This window comes from Talpa europaea, assembly GCF_964194135.1.
Source record: "Talpa europaea genome assembly, chromosome: 7".
NCBI lineage: Eukaryota > Metazoa > Chordata > Mammalia > Eulipotyphla > Talpidae > Talpa > Talpa europaea.
Window position 1 is genome coordinate 55,515,591 of NC_140074.1, and position 20,478 is coordinate 55,536,068.

Genomic DNA, 20,478 nt, shown 5'->3' on the forward strand with positions numbered 1-20,478 from the left:
AGGCCGAGTAAGATTTTGGCATACCTTCAAACCAGTGTCCTCCAGATATTTTCTCAGGATATACTGTAAGCAGAAGCTCAGGGTTGTTTGAGGGAGGAACACAGACCCAAGAGCCTTGGTGGAATCCCGCAGGTGCAGAAACTGCAGGAAAAGTGGTATTGTGGTGACCCTCAGACTTTAGTATCTCACCAGGGTTATTTCCCCAAGATTGCTTTTCAAAGAGGAAAGAATACTGATGACTTCAAGTCATCTGTGTCTCCAGCCTCCCTAGAAAGTCAGCTCTGGCCTGGACTTGTGTATGCCACTCTGAAATGTGGAAACCCTCAGCCACACACCCAGACTTTTTAAAAGGCCTGTGTGATGATCTCTTTTTCTGTTTCCTACACATGTCTTTGATCTGAAATGCCTGCAGCCTCTTCTACAGGATCCTCACCATCATTTGTCAGCCAGTGTGTGCATGTAGGAGGGGCCGGGCAGGTCCAGTGTGGCCTGTATCCCGTCAGAGCCATTCAGAAGCAGGCCTGGGTCTTCCATAAAGATCATTGCAGCATCTTATTTCCTACAAGTATCTTCTTATCCATGTATTATTATCTTCCTAGAGAAAATTTTTGATTAGTCCCTTCATTTCCAATGAAGTTTTGGTTCCTCAAACAGATGAAAAAGGCCTGGCCACCTACTCAACTGAGAAATCCCCTAACCTGAGTTGAACTGGACGAAAAGAGGTTGATTTTCATTGTTTTTGTTCTATTTTTATTTTGTACAGGTTTTCTGAAAAGGATAAGCTTATGGAATAGCTGGCAAAGTCTACAATTTGATCAATTTTCACATACATCCTTCCCTTCTCCTCATTCCCCATAACCACTGAGCCTTCTGTCATTCTAGCTTACCTTTCCTAGGATTTCATATAAACCAAATCGCATATGATGTATTGCATTTTTCCCTGCCGTTTTTCACCCAGCATCGTTATTTTGAGGCTAATCAATGTGATAGCATCAATTCAATGATTCATTTCCCTTTTTTCCATTACATGGCTTTGCCAGGGAGGTACCAGTATATAGGACTTTTATTCTTTTCAAGGATGGAAAATAGGCCCCAAACTTCTTTAGTATGTTCTCAGCCCAGGAGATTTGTATGTTGTGCAGAAAATGAAGCCCCTGATAATATTCATCACGCTTTCCCTGGAAGACAGAGGCCGTCACAGTCTGGCTATCTCCCCTCCCGGTCTGCCCTTTCTCTCCTCCACAGCACCCACAAAGACTGGCACTGCACAAAATGGATTTCACGGAATAGGTCCTTTCCTATTCCTCCCCAACATACAAAACACATATGCCTCTCCCAGCTGCTAACTCATGGCTTCCCAGCTTCTTTACCTGTGAAGATATAAACAGAAAATGCTCCAAATTACTCAGAACACTGATTGGGAAGCTCCGCTCTAACTCAAATTATTTCTAATGGATTATTTTCATCTAACAGTAAAAGGTGAAGGACTTAAATGCAAATTCTCTAGGTGAAGAAGCTGCAGGAAAAGTGGTATTGAGATGACCCTCAGATTTTAGTATCTCACCAGGGTTATTTCCCCCACGATTGCTTTTTAAAGAGGAAAGAATACAGATGACTTCAAGAAAAGTGAGGGCTTTCAAAGAACATAAGTGGTACATAAATGAAGGCCTGTGCTCAAAAGGAAAAACCAAACAATTTTGTATCCATCCATTCTGAAGCCAGTCGTCACCAGCTGGAGAGAAAGGAGCGATTGTCCCAAGCAATTGCAGGGGTCTTTATGGAATGAAATCCTTTGTGTTCGCTGAAGCCCCATATACAAATTCTGTTTCAACATTAAACTTGTTTTCTCTCGGCAACCTGCAGCCCTGTTTCTTACCACTCAGTCATTATTTGGTCTATTATTACCGTCCCAATTGATTGCAAATGGCCTTTATTTTCCACAAATGGTCTTTATGGAAGACCCAGGCCTGCTCCTGAATGGCTCTGATGGGAGACTGGCCACACTGGACCTGCACGTCCCCTCCTCACAGGCACACGCAGGGCTGAGAAATGGCGGGGAAGGATGCTGTGGAAGAGACTGTGGATAATCCCAAGCAGAGACATGTGTCAAAAACAGGGGGAAAGGGAAAAGAGAAAAGAGCAGTGTCTGCGAATGTGATCGTCTTCAGCATATATTCATTATTGTTCCATCTGTTTTCTATGCAGTTTCTGTGGGTGTGTGGGGTGGGAAGGAGGAGGAAGAAACTGAGCAGTTGGAGTGCTGCTACCTGCCCTGCACCTTATTGCTAGGCCAGCCCTAGCAATATTCTGGCCCTCCTTTTATAGATGAGGAAAGTGAGGCTCAAAGATAGCAGCCAATAAGCCACACGCTGACCTGTGTCTCTTCACCCCAAGAGCCCTTACCCCTTCCACTTCTCCCAGCTCCCAAAAGCAGGAAGAATGAACAGAGCTGGAGCAGACTGAGCCAGGTAGAGAGTATTTATGTAAATGCTTTGCAGGTTTTGAGGAGTGAAAGGAATGAGTCAAAGGTACTGGGTCTAGGAACAAAGGTGCAGAACATGGGAGGCAGAGTATGGAAAGAGGCAGAAAAGCACTGCATGCAAACGAGTAGAGAAGATGGTAAAAACAGGCTCAGTCAGAAAGGGACCTCAGTGGGTAGTAATTTGTGGGAAAGTCTATTCATGGAAACAATAAAAGTCTTGCTAGTGAGTTATTTAATAGCAAGAAAATAGTTGTCATGTAGTATAAAAATGAGCACCTTAGGTAGATGGTAAAGACTAGCATTGAGTATTTGCAATATCTTTGACACTTGTTGTAAGGCAAAATATTAGTGATGTTATTTAAGGCAATAAGGTTTAAATGTCTGTGACCTTGGGCAAGTTACCTAACTTCTCTGAGTCTTCTTGTCTAAGCTGGAGATGATAATAGTGTCTTCCTGCTAAGATTGCTAAGTGGATAAAATGAAATAAGGAAAAGCCTCAGAACAGTGCCAGACTTGTAATGACCCTGAGTAAATGTTACCTGTGATTAGGAGATGGTTTATGTTTGTTGGGTCTTTTAAAGCTTACAAATTGCATGGTAGGTATTATTATTCCAGTTTGTAGGGTGAGGAAACAGGTTCCATGGGGGTTGATTGATTATCACTGGCTATTTGATGATCAAACAGATGCTTCCTCAGCACTTATACTGTGCTCAGCAGATGCCCTGGGTCTCTCCAGGATCCCCTCCCCACTGATTCAAAGGGGAAGAATCACTATGGCAATGATACTGTAAGGAAAAGGCCTGCCTCCCTCAGAGAGGGCCAGGCACTGGTGTCTGCAATCTGACCCCTTCCTTTTTTCCCCCTTTTCCTACAGGGAATGTGTGTGGTCCATAATTTTAGAGGAACACAAGAATCTCCTTCCAAACCCAAACCTGAGGATCCCCGTGGAGTACCCCTAATGGCTTTCCCAAGGATAGAAAGCCCTCTGGAAACCTTAAGTGCTCAGGTACAGTAAAGTGCTTTTAGCAGGCCTAGGAGGTCTGTTGCTCTGGGAGGTCAGCTAATCCATTCCTCTACTGCAAGTGAGACGTCACTAAATCCAGCCAGCAGCCAATAAAAATCTGATGCATTCATGGTAAAGTCCCTCAGGGAAGTCACAGCTCCCCTCAATGAGTCACCCCGGGACTTGGCAACCATGAATCCTCAGGAAGTTCTTAGTTATGTCTAACTTGAGTCCTAGCTGCTTCACCTCCTCTGTAACGCCACATTGATGAAATGTGGATCAATTTTGTGGCAGGCAAATTGATTCAATAACTAGGACAATACTTGACAGAAAAAGGCTTGTGACTTCCAGTGATAAATGTAAATTGGAATTCCATTTAAAAGGTGATTATTAAGTGTCCTTTGGGAACTATTTTGATGACAACAACCAAAAATTCAATGCAACGATATTTATCATTCTCTTGTTTACACCAGCACCTTGCTTCATCCAGAGATACAGAAAGTAGTTAACCACATAGTTCTTGCCCTTAAAAGAATTTGCAGATGATCAGGAAAGCGGATGTAAATGAGTGGTCCTCCTATGGCGTGCTGACTGAGAGGTCCTCAAAGGGCTTCATGAATCCAAATGAAGAGATGAAACATTCTGTCAGGGAAAGCCATAGAAAAGACTTACTGAAGAAGGAGACTTGAATACTTGAAAGATGGTGTTTCGTACTTATTTTCTGCCCGGGACAGTTGCTAGGTGCTTTGCAAATATATTCTTATTTAAACAAAAACCTTATTGAATCACTAAGTTTGAACTGAATAATTCCTATTCACAGATAAAAATAGGCATACCGGAGATAGCCAGCAGGTGGGAGGGCAGCAGAGAGAGGGGAGAGGATAACTAGTAAAACAGGGGCTTTCGTTATCGTGACTTTCGTTATCAGTTACTCAGGTAACTGAATCCTACTAAAATGCTTATTTTCTATAATAGCCCATTTATCTTGAAATCTTGTTTGTATTTGGCATTTCCTTACTAAACACTAAACCATTTTTATTGATGGTGCAAGGGGCAAGCAAAACAATCTCCTCTTGCAGTTATGCTCATACTGTACTGCTCATCCACATAGAAAAATTAATATTTTTCACTTATTGGACTGTGGGTGCTGTGGTGTGGGAGAACTATGGTGACCACACCTGAGGGGAGAAATCCTATACTGTCAAAAATTAACAAGGATATAAGAAAAAGTTACTACATCAAAAATAAATTAATTAAAAAAAATTTTTTTTCACTATTTAAAGGTTATTAACTATCAGATAGCTCTTGGAGATAAACTCTCCTACGTTTACATTTAGTGAAATCTTTCTAATTTTCTTAATGAACCTGAAAAACAAAGCAATAAATCTATTTCTATCTTGGGGGAAATATTGAGGACTCCACTAAACTGACTGCACAATATTGCTGGCTGGCTTGCTTTCCCTTTGCTGTACTAAAGGGGGAAATTTTGACTCAGTCTAGTTAGAAATAACATATCCTGAAAAATCATTTCTGGTATATTTATAGATAGCTTGTGATGCAGGTTAAATGACAACTTAGCTAAGTGATATGGTGACAGAGACTCCCGGTGATTTTTCCTGTCTCCTACGAGTTCAGCGTGCTTGACTCTTTCACATAAAACAACTGAAGACAAACATAAATTGGGAAAGCAAAAAGAAATATTTGCGGAGTTGCACAAATGTCCATCCCTGTGAACTCATAAATGTTGTTCCACTTTTCCCTGGACATCCTGGACTAAGAACAGCCCTTTCCTCACCACATTCCTGCCCAGTGGCACTCACACAGCCCAGTGTCCGAAGCCTTCACTAGACTTCGCTTTCTTCTCCCTCAGCACCATTAATAGTTGACCAGGCCAAGAGATGTCAGGACAGAGAAGATGTCAGGAGGGTTACACTTAATCTTGAAAAATAAAGTACCACACAGCATTTCAAAAACTGGCTTTCACAAGTTAAAGGAGCCATTAAATATATATATTAATTTATTGTTCACACCAGGCAGTACATGAACTTTTCCCATTTATGTGTCTTTGTTTCTGCGTCTGTCACCTCATCTGGATACAATTGGAGGCCTTTCCTGAGATCTTGACTTGGGTCAAAGGACCCTCAAGCACCCTTGTGTGATCACCACTGATAATTAATGCCAGTAGTGTCCCCTCTCCCTCCTACCCAAGGACTTGGAGACCTTTGAGGATCTGGACCTGTGAATCAAGTCTCTGTCACTTTCTATATTTCCCAGCACTCACTAGCTGTGAGATAAATGTTAGGTAAATGGGGAAATGCAAGCCAGAACCAAAACCCAGACGAGAAACTTCAGTCACAAGCAAGAACTGAAAATTGGATCATAATTACTATCTGAATCTCCATGAAAAATAGTCATTGGTGAGAAACGCTCAACAGGACTTCCACACACAGGTCAAAATAAAGCTACAGGAGACTGGATGGAAAGTGTTGCCTCTCAAATGCCACCTTCTGCACCAACTGTTGGCGATTCAAGTAATCAAGCATCTGCTTTTAGTATCAGATATTTCTAGATGAATAGGTAGGAGGATCTACCCTTTGTTGGTCAAGGAAAGAAAATCAGCATTTGTCCCAAGCCATTGCATCCAATCCTCACAAAAATTCTGCAGTTGGCATTATTCTATTTTCTAGAGGAAGTAAGGCTCAAAATGTCCACGTAGGGTGGTAAAGGGCATCCGTACAAAATTAAAACACAGGCCATCTAATTCTAGGTGCCCTGCTTGCTCTGCTGTCCCTTGATTTGCATTCAAGAGAATTCCATTTTGAAATTGGCAACTCTCAGCGTTGCTTATGGAAACATGCTAGAGGGGATAGTGTTCTTGAACTGAGCCGCACAGAACTGCTGACTTGGAACTGAACTACAGCTCTTCCAAAATAAACATGTGCTGTGTGATCCCTGTGCACAAGCCCCTCCCCTGCAACCCCATTAGCTGTGGTTTCTATTAGAACCAACGCCTTTGTAATTTCTGGGATCGAGCCATCTTCCCAGGAAGAGGACCCTTTGGGGATCCAAGAGAAAATATGAACTGCTCTTCAGAGGTCACATTCACATACATGAAATCAATCCCACTGTTCAAAATACCTCCAGGAGGGAACTGTCTTTGTGGGGATGATACTCAGTCACTTCCCTTCCCCTTTGCCATATGGAACCCCCAGGGAAATGGTGCTCTTTTTCCTCTCTAAAACCTCAAGTCAAATTTGAATGTTTGCTTTCTATGATTCCCCTCAGTATAGCTAAACAGGCCACCTTTTCTGAACTTTTGCCTCCCCAGCCCTGTTCACCTGAGCAAACAAGCTTAGTGTCCATTGAATCTTTGTTGAACAAGGTCACTTTGTATTAACAAAGTGTATTAACAAAGGAACTTAACAAAAGCTAAGCATTTGTGTCAACTCTGGGTGTGGTAGAAAGTATCCCTATGTCTTCATATGGAGAGGAAATTTTTTTTTTTTTCTTTAGCACACAAAGAAAAATGCAATCTATCCTCAGATGCAGATGTCAGGGACCTACTCTAGAAGATTCTGATTCAGAAGTCTGGGTTAAAAAAAAAAATTAAATATTCCCAAAGGAATTCTAAGCGCGCCCCCCCAACCCCCGCCCCACTTCATTCAAAAGTGATATTATAGAATTCATATTAGAAATTTTTAGGAAAAATACAGGGAGAGTTAAAGATCTGCCCAAAGCTGCACATCAGTTATCTTAGGTTGTTCAATTACTTTATCTTTGCCTCTTTTTTTGACATAGAATTTTTTTATTTCATAGCTAAGTATCAAATTATAGGCAAGAGAAAGTATTTGGTTTGCTTTTAAAATGCAAAGAAGGGAAACGCATTTCTTGCATCATATACTTGTACCAAAAGAATATGAATACCTATGAATTAGGATAGAAAACAGAAATTTTTCAATTTGCCTCTGTGGTTCTTGGAAGAGAGAGAAGGTGGCAGGATATAAAAGTGAGCTTGGAGATTGAGAAGTCGGGTTATCTTCATCATCTTGTGTGAAAACTAACCCCCATGAGTGAGAGTCTAGCCTATCTGGAGACCCCACACAGGACAAACCAGGCAGACTGTGGTGGTCTCTCGTAGCCTAAGAACCCACATCTGTTAGGGAAATCCCCACTGTGCCCACAGTGAAAAACACAGGCCTTGTTTGGAGAGAGGGACAGTTAGTGTTATCTGAAGTATAAACAAATGTGGAAACTGAGCAGAAAATCTCTGTATCACTACAGCTGCTTTAAGAGAAGCACACAGGCCCTTCCAAAGTAAGTTATCACATTGCACCACAGTGGAGAGAATAGAGAAACCGGATGGGGGTTGCTGAGGAAGTCACATCTTGGGGAAGCTGGCCAGGTTGGCAATGCTTATTTTGAACAATGAGGATATAGCCTTTGTTTCCCCAATTTTCTTCCCAGCTGTTTTTGTTTATCCAATGCTTATTTTCCTTCTGGATCCCACAGCCCACTGCCAAAAGCACACAGTGCAGATTGCTATTGCAGTTTTCATCATAATGCACACCTTTGCTGTAAAGCTGAAAGGAGGTGACACTTGAATCAGTGGTCACAGAAATGCATCCCACCTGGGCCACTGCCCTCTTCAGGGCTTTCTCATTGCCGCCAGGGATCTCTGTATACCCTCTGCATTTAGCTACCTTGCCTGTTGGGTTGTACAGTTTTCATCCTGACCCACATGTGCTTGGGCATCTTCAGTCAATGCCTGAATCTTCTGCACATGCTGGGATGGACTGGCGTGCAGCCCCCTCAGAAGCCGTCATTCTCAGACACACAGTCCACCAGGTTCTAAGTTGACCAGTTTTCTTGAGTTTACCCTCCAGGACACCCACAGAGCTAACGGCACAACAGGAACCACATTGACCCCGGTTTTTGACAGGAGTAACATATCCCTTCTTTCAATAATAAGTGGACTCTGGGACTCTGCCTTCCCAGTCTGGGATATAGAGGGTGTCATTACTGTGGAAATGAAAGGGGGGCACTTTGAATCCAGTCATCTTCTGAACCACCTCTTCACTAGTCATGTCCCCTAAATGGTTCATGGCCTCAATCTTGAGGCCTCAAGATTATAGATGGACATTTGCCTCAGAGTTTTTTCCCAAATTAAACACCAAGATATTTCATCCACCTTGCTGTTGTACTGCTGCCTATAGGACTTCTTCCATAGCTCCCATTGTGTGTCCAGTGTCTCCTCAGGGTACAGAGCAGAGTTCACTATGAGCAACAACAATAGAACTTTGAGCCACCACATCCCGGGGAAGGGGGGACTGCTGACGGGGATCTGTTTTCTGGGCAGGTTTCAGCAGGATAATGTGACTATGTGGGCGGATAACTGGGGTGCAGTATTTATTCCGTTAGGATTGTGGGTCAGCTCCAGCTGTTGGCTGGAAAATTTTCTCTTTTTTTTTTAATTGAGGTAACATTGATTTATTACACTGTATATGATTTAGTGCAGGGGGGACTATATATATATATATATATATATATATATATATGTATGTATACACACACACACCTACAGTGGAATACTACTCAGTAATCAAAATAGATAAACTCATACCAATTGTGGCACCATGGATGGCACTGGAGAGGATTATGGTAAGTCAGGAGAAAAACAAATACCAAATGATGTCATTTTAATATCCCAAATGAAGTGAGTCATAAGAAGATAAATACCAGGTGGTTTCACTTATAGGTGCAATCCAGAGAAACCAAAAAAGGATTAAAGAAAGACAAACTTAAAAACCAACCCTTGAAAGCTGACCATAGAACTGAGGTATCCAGGACAGAAGGAGGAGAGGAAGGGACAGGGGGAGAGGAGAAAATGAGGGGGGCCTGGGAGAGGAGAATACAATGGACTATGGTGGAGGACTATGGTGCTTTGGTGGTGGGAAAACTATGGTGAGCATACCTGAGAGGAGGAATTCTATATTGTGAAAAAACACACGAGTATAAAATAATAGCACATCATTAATTAAAAAAAAAAGAAACAAATACAGACGAGTGGATCAGGTAGATGTGGTAAAACACACAACAGAATACTACTCAGCGATCAAAAAAGATGAAGTCTTGCCATTTGTGCAACATGGATGGAGTTGGAGGGGATTATGATAAACCAGGTGGAGAAAGACAAATACCAGATAATGTCCCTTTCATGTGAAATACAGAGAAACCAAATGATCAGATAAAGCCGAACAAACAACAAACCCTAGAAATCTGACTGTAGAGCTGGCCTATCAGAGGGGGAAGGAGGGATAAGACAAAGTACTCAGGGAATGCACAATGGGTATTTTGGTAACACCTGAAAGGGGAGATCCTGTACCTCTAAAACACAAACAAACATGTAAACCAATGTCACCTCAATTTAAAAAAAAAAAAGAGAATGTCATTGAGTAGGTGTAATTAATAGAAGACAGAATTGCATACACAGAACAAATTTAGATGACGCAATTGTTTGGTTAAAAAATTAGGGAGGGCCTCCCTAGTGGCGCAAGCAGTTGGGCACAATGCTGTGAAGCTGTCCGCAGCCTCTGCAGCGCTGGTTCGATCCCCGCCGGCCTTGGAGCAACACACATGGTGAGCAGACCTCTCCTGTCTCGCCTGCTGCTCCCCTCAGCAGTATATTTCGTCAGTCTGCCTGTTCTGTACCCCGCTCTGTCTCTGGTGAATCCTCTCACCCTCCCGCGCATCTGGCCTGTACCCTGGCTCTTGTATAAAGAAAATAAATCTTAAAAAAAAAAAATCAGGGAAGGTTTAGAAGAAGAGGTAACAAATTAAGGGAACATGAAAGAGGTTGTTAGGGAGAGGAAACAGCCCGAGCAAATTCAAGGAGACGAGAAAGCAAGGGGAGGTTTGGGAAGGGTGAGCATGTCCATCTCTAAGATTCCATCTGCTTGTTTTTGCAGAACCACTCTGCCTCCATGACCGAAGTCACCTGAGATGGCTGATGAGTCACAGCTGTTTTTTATTTTATCACCCTCCAATTCGATACTTCAAGACACAGTTGCTGGATGTCAAACTGTGAAGACAAGTATTATGTTTATCTAGTTAGAGGCTAATGTTTTGTACATTTTTTGTATGAAAAAGTGATGTAGCTTGCCCTGAATTTTTTTTGATCAGCTTTAATATATTTATGCCAGAATTTTAAACCAACAAAACTTTCTTCTTGTTCAAGTGTGCATTGAAAAACCACATTTATTCAATGGTTGATGTTGTTTTGTGATATTTGTACACTAACCTTCTTTTCTCAGTTTTATAGACACAGAATTAAAAATTAATATACCAATTCACTTTAACCTTTTACTACCACAGTTTTTGCCTCCCCCAGAATTTTTGAATTTTAGTGAAAGTTACCTTATGAATTGCAGGGAGGACAATATTGGTTAATGGTAAATCTCAAAATCAATTGTGTAGAAAATTTTCAAAAAGAACTGTATGTTCTGACCATGTTGTAAAAGAGATACATTGATGAAGTCACCTAGTTGCACAAACAATTGGCAGAAAATTCTAGATTGGAGGGGTAGCAAGGTAATATGATTCTCTCTTAGGTACCGGCTGTCCCATTCTAAGAAACTCAAGATCTTTCTGGAATCACATCATTGGGCAGGCAAATAACATTGCAGCTTTCCAAAAGACCAGCCTGCACCAGCCTCCCCTGTCAACTCAGAAGTTTTGTATAGCATATTGTATGGACTTTATATGAAAATGAATATTTTACAGTTTGCACAGTATTATTTTACAGAAAGGCTATCAGAGCATCTACAACGTAGAGCCCAGAGCAACAGCTTGACTTTGTGGCTTTTAACTGTTCTCGAATTTTAACTGCATCTCACTTTTCTAGCATGGTACTAGCTAACGTGTAACTCCTTTAAGAGAGGGACCCTTGTCTGTAACCTATCAGAATGTTTTCTTGACATTCCCATTTGGCTCTTCTTAGCTTTTTTTGTACATATTTTTTTTCTAAAGAGAAGAAAAAAGTTATCACAAAATGTATTCTGGCTCATGTCCTTTGTTCTAAGCTCACCCCCAGTACAGAGGTATTTGTAAAGTTACAATGGCGGGACCTCAATACGCCTTTATGCTTTACAATTTCATGCCTGCAAAGAGAAATATTAATAGAAGCAAGACTGATAGTGTTATAGAGCAGCCCCGATATTGAACGGATTGCCTGGGTGTGGGTCCTCACCCCCGCGCTTAAAAGGGACTTATTAATACTCCACTACAGGCATACACAAAAGGTTAATAAAAGGTTTATTTACAAGGGAAAAGGAAATAAGGAAAATGTACAACTCAGGGAGAAAATAGGGAAATAAAGTCTTTAATGCATCCTACCCAATCCGACGACCTGGAAACCCAAAGTCACTCTCCAAGCTGGCCGGAGGCTGCGAGCTGGTGGAGAGCCAAAATGGGGGACCCCCCAAAGCCCACGTGTCTGCCTTTTGTATCAACCTGGCTGCTTAACCCCACCCTCAGGTCCCAGCTACCTTCCCTTTTGTGGTGATGGGATTTGGAGTTCCCAGTGTCTTTGGCTTTGGCCTGGGGTGGGGGTGGAGTCCACAAAGCATGTATGGAATTAGCTTTAGGACATCCTTTTCCCCCAACAATAGGTCTTTTCATGAGTGTGTGTAGTGTGTGTGTGTGTGTGTGTGTGTGTGTGTGAGTGTTCAGACAAGAACAATCCCTTAAAATCATTAAGACCCTAAATGCCTCGAAAGCAGCCTTTGTCTTCAGCCTGCCTGAGTCATCAATAAAAAGTCCTTTTTAGGAACAAAAGTTAATTCTGCTGAAATATTCCCTAATCCTCTGTCTCATTCTCGCCTAGACTTACTTTCATTTATTTACACACACTCTCATGGGTGTCTTCTGCCTGATTATCTGACTAAAGCTGGGGAAACAGTGAGGAAAGGAAAGGCTCAAAAGCACTGCACATCCCGGAGGCTTGTTTCACACTCACCGTCTGATTGTTGTCAAAACAATGAGCCCTGGAAAGCTGTGACAATCCCCAGATGGTGCTATCCTAGAAGCAAGATCTGCCTGACTTGGAATTCCACTGCAGCAAGATGCCTTTAAACCATGGCCACATCTTTTAAAAGTTTTTAGTTGTCAATATACCTACATTGAGGGGTGAAAAAAAAGAAAAAGAAAAGCATATCCTGCATTATCCTGATGAGAAGAATAATTTGTAAACTCTGAGCTCTCCAATCTTACAGAAGCTATCTAAGTTCAATGTAATGTTGCCAAAGTCAAAGGGATTCATTTTCTAAGTATATGTTCAGATTTTTTTAAAAAAAAAGTCATGAGAATTCAGTATTATTAGTATTTCATTGTTCCTGATTTTGACATTCTGATAAATGCTGGCAGGCTAGTGGATTTATATTACCTACTTCTCATCACAATAAGAAGACATTTAAATGTCTGAACCAGATTGTATGTCCAAAAATAGAAATCAACTTGAAGAAGTGTGCTGTTCTTCCACTCTTTTTCCAGGTTCAATCTGGGAGGACCAGCCAGAAATGTTCCAAGAGCTCTGGCCACAGGCCCGTTGCCTTCCTGGCCTTGGGCTGAGGTATGGAGAGTGGGGGCGGTGGGGGGCGAGGGTCAGTATTGATATGTGACTGAGTCCTGCCCTACAGTACACCACACTCAGGCACTGGGAACTAAGGGGCATCTCGGTTCACGTCCCTGGGATCTGGGAGCTAGAGTGTATCCTCCCACTATGCCAAGGTAACCTTAATGGTACCCCTCATTTAGTTCCAAGTCACCTCACAGGCCTCACATTGATCTTTCAAGCCTGGTATTTGAGATACATTTCTTAGGATTAGGAATCCTTCCATGTGAGCCTTCTGCTTAAGACAAAGCCCTTTGTCTAAATAAAACAAGTGGTCACTGTAGCCTCAGAGAATTCTGCCTTGAGCTTTTCTTCCTCTTGAAGGAGAACCCAAAAGAGACTGAGAAGCTGGCTCACTTTGAGAGGGAAGTAGGAGGAAACAAAAATCTGACAAAACCTGTTAACATAAGCAAGCTCATGAGGTTATCTGAGGATATCTGTTATTTCTTTGATCCTGTGCCCAGGACAGAGCATGACATAGCAAACACTGAAAGTTTATCGAATGAATATATTCCACACTTCCTCCTAATTTGGCTGAAGAAGACTGTGACTCACTTGGAAATAAAAAGAATTTGAATGAGGCTTCGCAGTAGTTGAGCTATACAAATATTTACACACAGGGAGGGTAAGGTAAGAACATTCTGCAGTTATGAACATGTGGTTACTTCTCTTGATCAGTTTTAAAGATCGCCTAACTGTAACAGGATGGTCCCCAGGAAAGGGGGAGATTCCCTGCTCCACCCAAGGGAGGGTGGAGCTGAGCAGGAAGAGGAGAAGCTGCAGAAGAGACTGAGAAAGGAGCAGGATGGAGCCAGGAGACCTGGAGGAGGCGCATGGAGCCTAGAGACACGTGAAGAAACTGCGCTTGTCTTTTGGTCGGGGACGGGGTGACACAGATGTGGGTGAGACCCATGGGGAGGTGACCATGGCAGCTTTTATCTTGATGTTCATTTTGCTCTTTTCCTTCTGGGCTTGTCTGGTTGTTTCTGACCCTTTTCTGTGGGTCCCCACTGGAAGATGCTTTAGACTTGTGGCAGGCTTTGGGGCCTTGCTCTGGGCCAGTCCCATTTGGATGGACTTTTACCCACGAGAGGACGGGTAACTTTGGGTGCTTCATTTAGAAACTAGACTCTTTGCCTTTCCTGTATTGTTTCCTAGTTTTCATTAAAGTTCCTTCCCATTAAAGTCTCATATGTTTTGTGTTGATGCGGCGGATGGCAGAACCCATTTAGAATAGACAATAGGCAGGTTTGCGGGGTTTGGGCTGCCCCTCTCCCTGTCCTATAACATAACTAGATGGTGATAGACAGAAATTGTATGCAGCTTTAGTGAATCAGGGTACAAACAAGCATAATCTCATACTTAGAAAAAGTGGGCGTGGGTATCATTGGGATGATTTAAAGAGCAGAAGAGCCAGGAGCAGCATTTTTGTACCCAAAAAAAAAAAAAATTGGCTTGATTTCCCTATTATGTGTAACTACCAGAAATTCTCGAGGGTATTAAATATCTTGGAGGAAGACACATCAAAAATCAGCTTACTCCAGTTTGTTTTAAGTTTTGCATTATGGTTATGTTAAAGCTGTTATACTATTCTGCCCTGCTGAGTTCAAGATATGTACTAGAACTCATCTGTCATTTATCACCATCCCCTGAACCACTCTGGGGATTTTGTAATAAACACAGAAACTCTTGTTTGCATCCTACTTCTTGATTCACATGTCCCAGGATTGATTGATATATTCATTCATTTAATGAATATTTAATGAGCATCTATTATGTGTCAGAAATCCTGCTAAGAACTGAGGATATGCAGTAAAATAAACTGACCTACTTCCTATCCTCATGGAACTTAGAGTCAAAGGAAAATAATCACAAAATGATTAATATATAATTAGCATTTTGTCACCTCATGGGGCAGAAGTGTTGGAAGCTGCACGGGGATGAGGGAAAAATTACTCAAAGTCCATGTGGAGAAGCCTAGAGGGGCTACGCTGGAAGTAATGTGCAGCTCCACTCAAAGGTAGTCTTGTATTTATTAACATTGAGTACAAAGGTGGGGGAAGTAAGTAGGGAGTGTATACACATGGGGCAAGCAGTAATGGGATGTTAGCTGGGGTGGAGTGACAAGTAGCTATTGCCTGGGGGGCTCCATTGTTCCTGCTGGTCAAAGCAAATTATCTCTATTACCTGCCTGCTGTTTTTAGCAGATATTGGTTTTCCAGTATATTCTTCATACCAGGACTTTTGACCTTGGTGAGAGGCCCCCTCTATGATCCTATGCTGAGCTGACAAGCAGAAACTCTGGGCACCAAGACAATATCCCCAAGAACAAGGTGGGGCTGGGGATCCCACAGCATTTGAAGACACACCTGTGAAAGGTTCAGCACGGTAAAGAAAAGGAGAGCCAGGCTAAATTTCTAAAAGGTGGGGAAAATTTATTGAGCCCCCCCACCCCAGAGATTCAAGGACCCAAGGTGGGGGTCGGTGAAGTCATGCCCATTGTCAGGGGAAGGCAGGTTTTATAGGATGGGGAAAGGGAAACTGGGCTTGTAGGTGGGGGAACTGGTTTGAGGAGGAACAGGGTTGTTTTCTGATGGTATCAGCAGGCCCTCATTCTCACCCCTAGATGGGCTTCTTCCTTCTCATCCCTACATCAACCTTTCAACCTGATTTAGATAAGACTAGACAAAGAATTATCAGGATAGGTTCTTTTAAAACATGAAATATTTGTTAGTGTGAGTAGAGGGTGACAAGACAGAAAGCAGAGAAAAGCCTTTGCGGCCAAGGAAATGTTATAGAGCAACCCCGATATTAAACGGGTTTCTGGCTGTGGGTCCTCACCCGCGCGCTTTAAAGGGACTTATGAATACTCTACTACAGACACACACAAAAGGGTTAATAAAAGGTTTATTTACAAGAGGAAAGGAAATAAGGAAAATGTACAACTCAGGGAGAAAATAGGGAAATAAAGTCTTTAATGCGTCCTACCCGATCCGACGACCTGGAAACCCAAAGTCACTCCCAGAGCTGGCCGGACGCTCCGAGCTGGCCGAGAGCCCAAAAATGGAGAGCCCCCCCAAAGCCCACGTGTCTGCCTTTTGTATCCACCTGGCTGCTTAACCCCACCCTCAGGTCCCAGCCACCTTCCCTTTGGTGGTGATGGGATTTGGAGTTCCCAGTGTCTTTGGCTTTGACCTGGGGTGGGGGTGGAGACCACAAAGCCTGTATGGAATTTGCTTTGGGACCGCCTTTTCCCTCTAACAGAAACAGTATATGCGAAGGTCCTGAGGCAGAAAAAGCTTTACACATGTGAAAAACTGAAGGAAGGCGGAGTGACTGGAGCACTATGAGACATATTTAATGGTGCTGGAGATTATTATAGGAACTCTGAAGACCTTGTTACTGATTTTGGAATTTATCCTAAGGTAATAGGAACCCTGTAGGGTAAATGAAGTTGATCAGGTTTTTACAACATTGGCCTCTGACTGTCACCTGTGTTCTTGATCTTGTTAACGTGCGCCAGTGGGTGTGGGGCATGCTTGCCTGATTATGGACACCTGAGCATGAGTGTGTGCGCATGTGCAAGTATGCACACCTGTGCCCAGGAGGGAGGGGATTAAAGGGCAGCATCATGCTGGGGAACGCGGCTCAAGTTGCTGTCTCTCTGCTGGTTTGTTTTTCCTGCTTACTGCTTACACCTATGAAAATGATGCTAAGAGCTTCAAAATTCTCTTTCAAATCGCTAGAACCAACAGTGAACCTACCCGGCCTGGGATGGCTGCAAAACAAACCCCTGAGTGGACAGGAAGCCCTCAGTAAGCAGAAGAACAGCATAGTGAGATTTGTATATGCAAGGGCTCTTTCTGGGCTGCTTCTGTGTGTCAAATGAGTTGAAAGGAATCAAGAGTGAGAGTGGCATTCTCAAGAGGCTACCATATTGGGCTGCACACTATCACTTGAAGTAGGGTAGAGATAGAAAGTAGGTAGTATTGATAGAAAGTGGATTAAAAGGATGTGAAAATTAGGAGGTAGACTCAACAGATTTAAAGCTAGATTGGATGTGGTGGAGTGATCATTTTCAGTAATGCTCTTCCTAGAGAAACTTTCAAATCTAACTTTCCTGCTGTAGGGTAAAGAAAATGTCAGGCTTTTCTGCCCTTCCGCCATCAGGATAGATGATGGATCCTTGTCCTGAATGCATGCCTGATGGCAGGCACTGGAATAGGGTGTGGGCATAGGTAGATGGGATTCAGCTGAGCTAAGACTGTGCTTTTAAGGGCGGCGTCACGGGGACGCCAGCAGCAGCAGTAGAAGCCGAAGCCAAAGCTGAAAGAGAAGCTGAGAAGCAGCAGAACCAACGCCAGAGAGCCCAGATAGAGTAAAGACTTGCTGGGGGCTGGGAGGCCTGTCAGCCTCCCAGCACCCCTGCCTGCCATATGCCTGGTGAACCCCAATAAAAGACCTGCAAAAAAGCCACTGAGGACTCTGACTCCTCCTTTACCCGGTCTGCATGGGATCAGAGAACCTGCACCGTGTCCAGTTCCTGACCCTTTATAATTGGCGTAAGTCAGTAGGATCCATGTAGACAGGTATTGGAGCCCTCCGAAGACTTGGAGGGACTAAGGAGGACAGACTGCCTGTGATGACGCTGGAGGCGCCATGGCGGCACAGAAGGTGGACAACGTCCACGAACTACAGGATGAGACCTAGCGTGAAGGAGATGTCCGAGAGGACCAGCCAACGACACCGGAAAGGACCAGCCAATGACCCCTGAGGCAGCAGGCCGTTGCTGAAGCAGGGAGAGGCCAATGGACTTGGACTGATGGACTGATGAACTGATGAACTGATAATCTCGCCAGAAGGCGGAGGACCTTGGCAGGTTATGTTTTTTTTTGAGAATCTGGGGATGGCCAGTGCGCCTTGATGGCCAAAAACAGCCTGTGTATGCCCAGCAGCCAGGTGGAGGAGAAAAGCCAACTGAGAAGCTGGTACTGATGCTAAGTTGAGAAGCCCTGAGCGGCTGTTAAGCAGCCTTAGTATGCTGAAGAACTGTGAGTCTCGTAAAATCACCTGTGGGTGATGCTCTGCTCATTCTTGAGTGAGGGTGAGGAGCTGAGGAACCTGTCCTTGGGGGATGGGTGGGGAATGTGGCTTGGGGTGGAGCCCAAGCTGAATGCAGAGTTTGGATCCCCATGTGATTGTGCAGTGGGTTGGCCTGAGTGCAGGGGTCTGTGAGTCGCATTGGTGGCTGTGAAGGCCGAGTGTTGGAGCAACTGCAGACAGAAACCCTGAGGGTTGGCGATGACCCCCAACAGAATAAAATTGCCAATCCCAGAGCGAGTGCATCCTGGGGGTGGATGCTGTGTGTGCCTTGTAGCCGAGACTACAGCCAGAGAAAGCCAGGAAGCCTGACGGCTCCTGGTGTGTTGTAATAGATGCCGTGAGTGATTCCCCTCCCTCGTATGAGCAGTGCCTTCGGCAGCAGATTTGGTGGCTCATCTGCTGGTACCAATAATTGTCTTTTGCACTAGGTTGGTGCCCTGCCTGGACTTATTTGTGTTCTGTTGTATTTTGTTATATTTGATGTATTTGCTTTTGTGGGCCATGGCTGCATTGTTTGTTTGCTTAGAAAATTGTATATATATGTATAGACTGTATGGCAGAAAACCCTGAGGGGGTGGACTGTAGGATAAAGAAAATGTCAGGCTTTTCTGCCCTCCCGCCATCAGGATAGATGATGGATCCTTGTCCTGAATGCATGCCTGATGGCGGGCACCTGGAATAGGGTGTGGGCATAGGTAGATGGGATTCAGCTGAGCTAAGACTGTGCTTTTAAGGGCGGCGTCACGGGGACACCAGCAGCAGCAGTAGAAGCCGAAGCTGAAAGAGAAGCCGAGAAGCAGCAGAACCAATGCCAGAGAGCCCAGATAGAGTAAAGACTTGCTGGATAGAGTAAAGCCCCCCAGCCAGCACCCCTGCCTGCCATATGCCTGGTGAACCCCAATAAAAGACCTGCAAAAAAGCCACTGAGGACTCTGACTCCTCCTTTACCCGGTCTGCATGGGATCAGAGAACCTGCACCGTGTCCAGTTCCTGACCCTTACACCTGCTCATGGGATCTTGGTGATAGATGAAAAGATGGAAAGAAAAAATTAAACTACTTCCCAGCCCAATGACCTTTGTGGAGCCCAGGGAGCTCCACATACACCTATATCATGAAGAAAGGCACCTCCAGGGAAGGCAGTAGTGATCCCCTCACAGCTAGTACCTTTGGCCCCAGCCAGGCTTGGATATTTTGGTGCCTTGTGGGTTCACATATATGTCTTCCCAGTAAGACCAAGTAAACCTATTAGGAAAATGCAGAATAGGGTGATTATGAATCTCTTTTCCTCAAAGACAGTCTTTTTAAAGGAAGATTATGCTTACTTTGATTTAATGGAATGTCCCTCTACCAATTTATCTCAAAAGCTTTGGAACAGAGGACAGTCTAATGTTGAGATAATGTAATACTATTGTACCAAGACCTATCTCCATTGAATCATACATGTGTGTGTCTAACTGAGGTGGGTCTGCTCAGTTAGAAATAGGTGCCAAAAACATCACTCCCCCCTCACAGTATGACCCAGAGGAGGCTGGGCCCCAGGCTGAACAGGACCTGCTGGCCAAGATCAGGAGGTTGGAGCCATCATCCATTGAAAAAAACACATCTAGGGACCTCCCTAGTGGCCTAGGAGTTAAGTCTCAGTGGTGCCAACCCGGAGGCCCACCGTGCTCTGAGCTGGATCCCTAGCCAGGGAGCTAACCCACATGATACAGCAGACCTCTCCCATCTGGCCTGCTGCTCTCCTCAGCAGTGTATTTCAGTAGATCTGCCTACTCTGCTCCCCACTCTTTTCTGGTGAATCCTCTCACCTCCCACCACCTCTGGCTTACACCCCAGTTCTATGCAAAAAAACATCCATTTGGTGGTGGATTGTGAAAAAAAAGTGATTAGCAAGGGCTAACTGAGTTGCCAATCAGCACAATTTGTTCCACCTGCTTTTCCTTTTGCTCCAAATTATTTCCACAACAAACGCAAGTAGAGGGTCATGGGGGAGGTCCTCTTTCTCCCCTACACAGGCCTCACCCTGAGCCTCTAACTCAGGTTCAGGTGGTCCAGCCTGGGCATTGAGCTCCTCTCCATAAGCTTCGGGCTGTGCTTGAGGCTGCTTGGCCAGAAGGGCACAGATAGTGTATTGTGATTTGGCCTTTCCTCCGGTGGCCAATATCTGAATCAGGTTGCTCTGGAACCCCGCATGGGGTTAGCTGGCATTCTGTGTAGCCATC

At 43.9% G+C, this 20,478-nt stretch overlaps 1 protein-coding gene and 1 pseudogene across 2 annotated transcripts in view; one reads left to right on the forward strand and one right to left on the reverse strand.

The window, feature by feature from the left end:
* The window catches only part of PLPPR1 (phospholipid phosphatase related 1), a gene marked incomplete at both ends in the record, with an annotated part of 95,502 nt that extends 85,019 nt beyond the window's left edge, over nucleotides 1-10,483 (forward strand). The window contains 2 exons of the mRNA XM_084236138.1: nucleotides 3,357-3,488; nucleotides 10,451-10,483. Coding sequence (XP_084092264.1) covers nucleotides 3,357-3,488; nucleotides 10,451-10,483 — 165 coding nt within the window. The remainder of the gene's footprint in view (nucleotides 1-3,356; nucleotides 3,489-10,450) is intronic.
* LOC311174536 (cathepsin K-like) lies at nucleotides 7,864-8,796 on the reverse strand (annotated as a pseudogene). The gene has a single exon. The product of its transcript is annotated as a cathepsin K-like (transcript).
* Nucleotides 10,484-20,478: the final 9,995 nt, after the last annotated feature.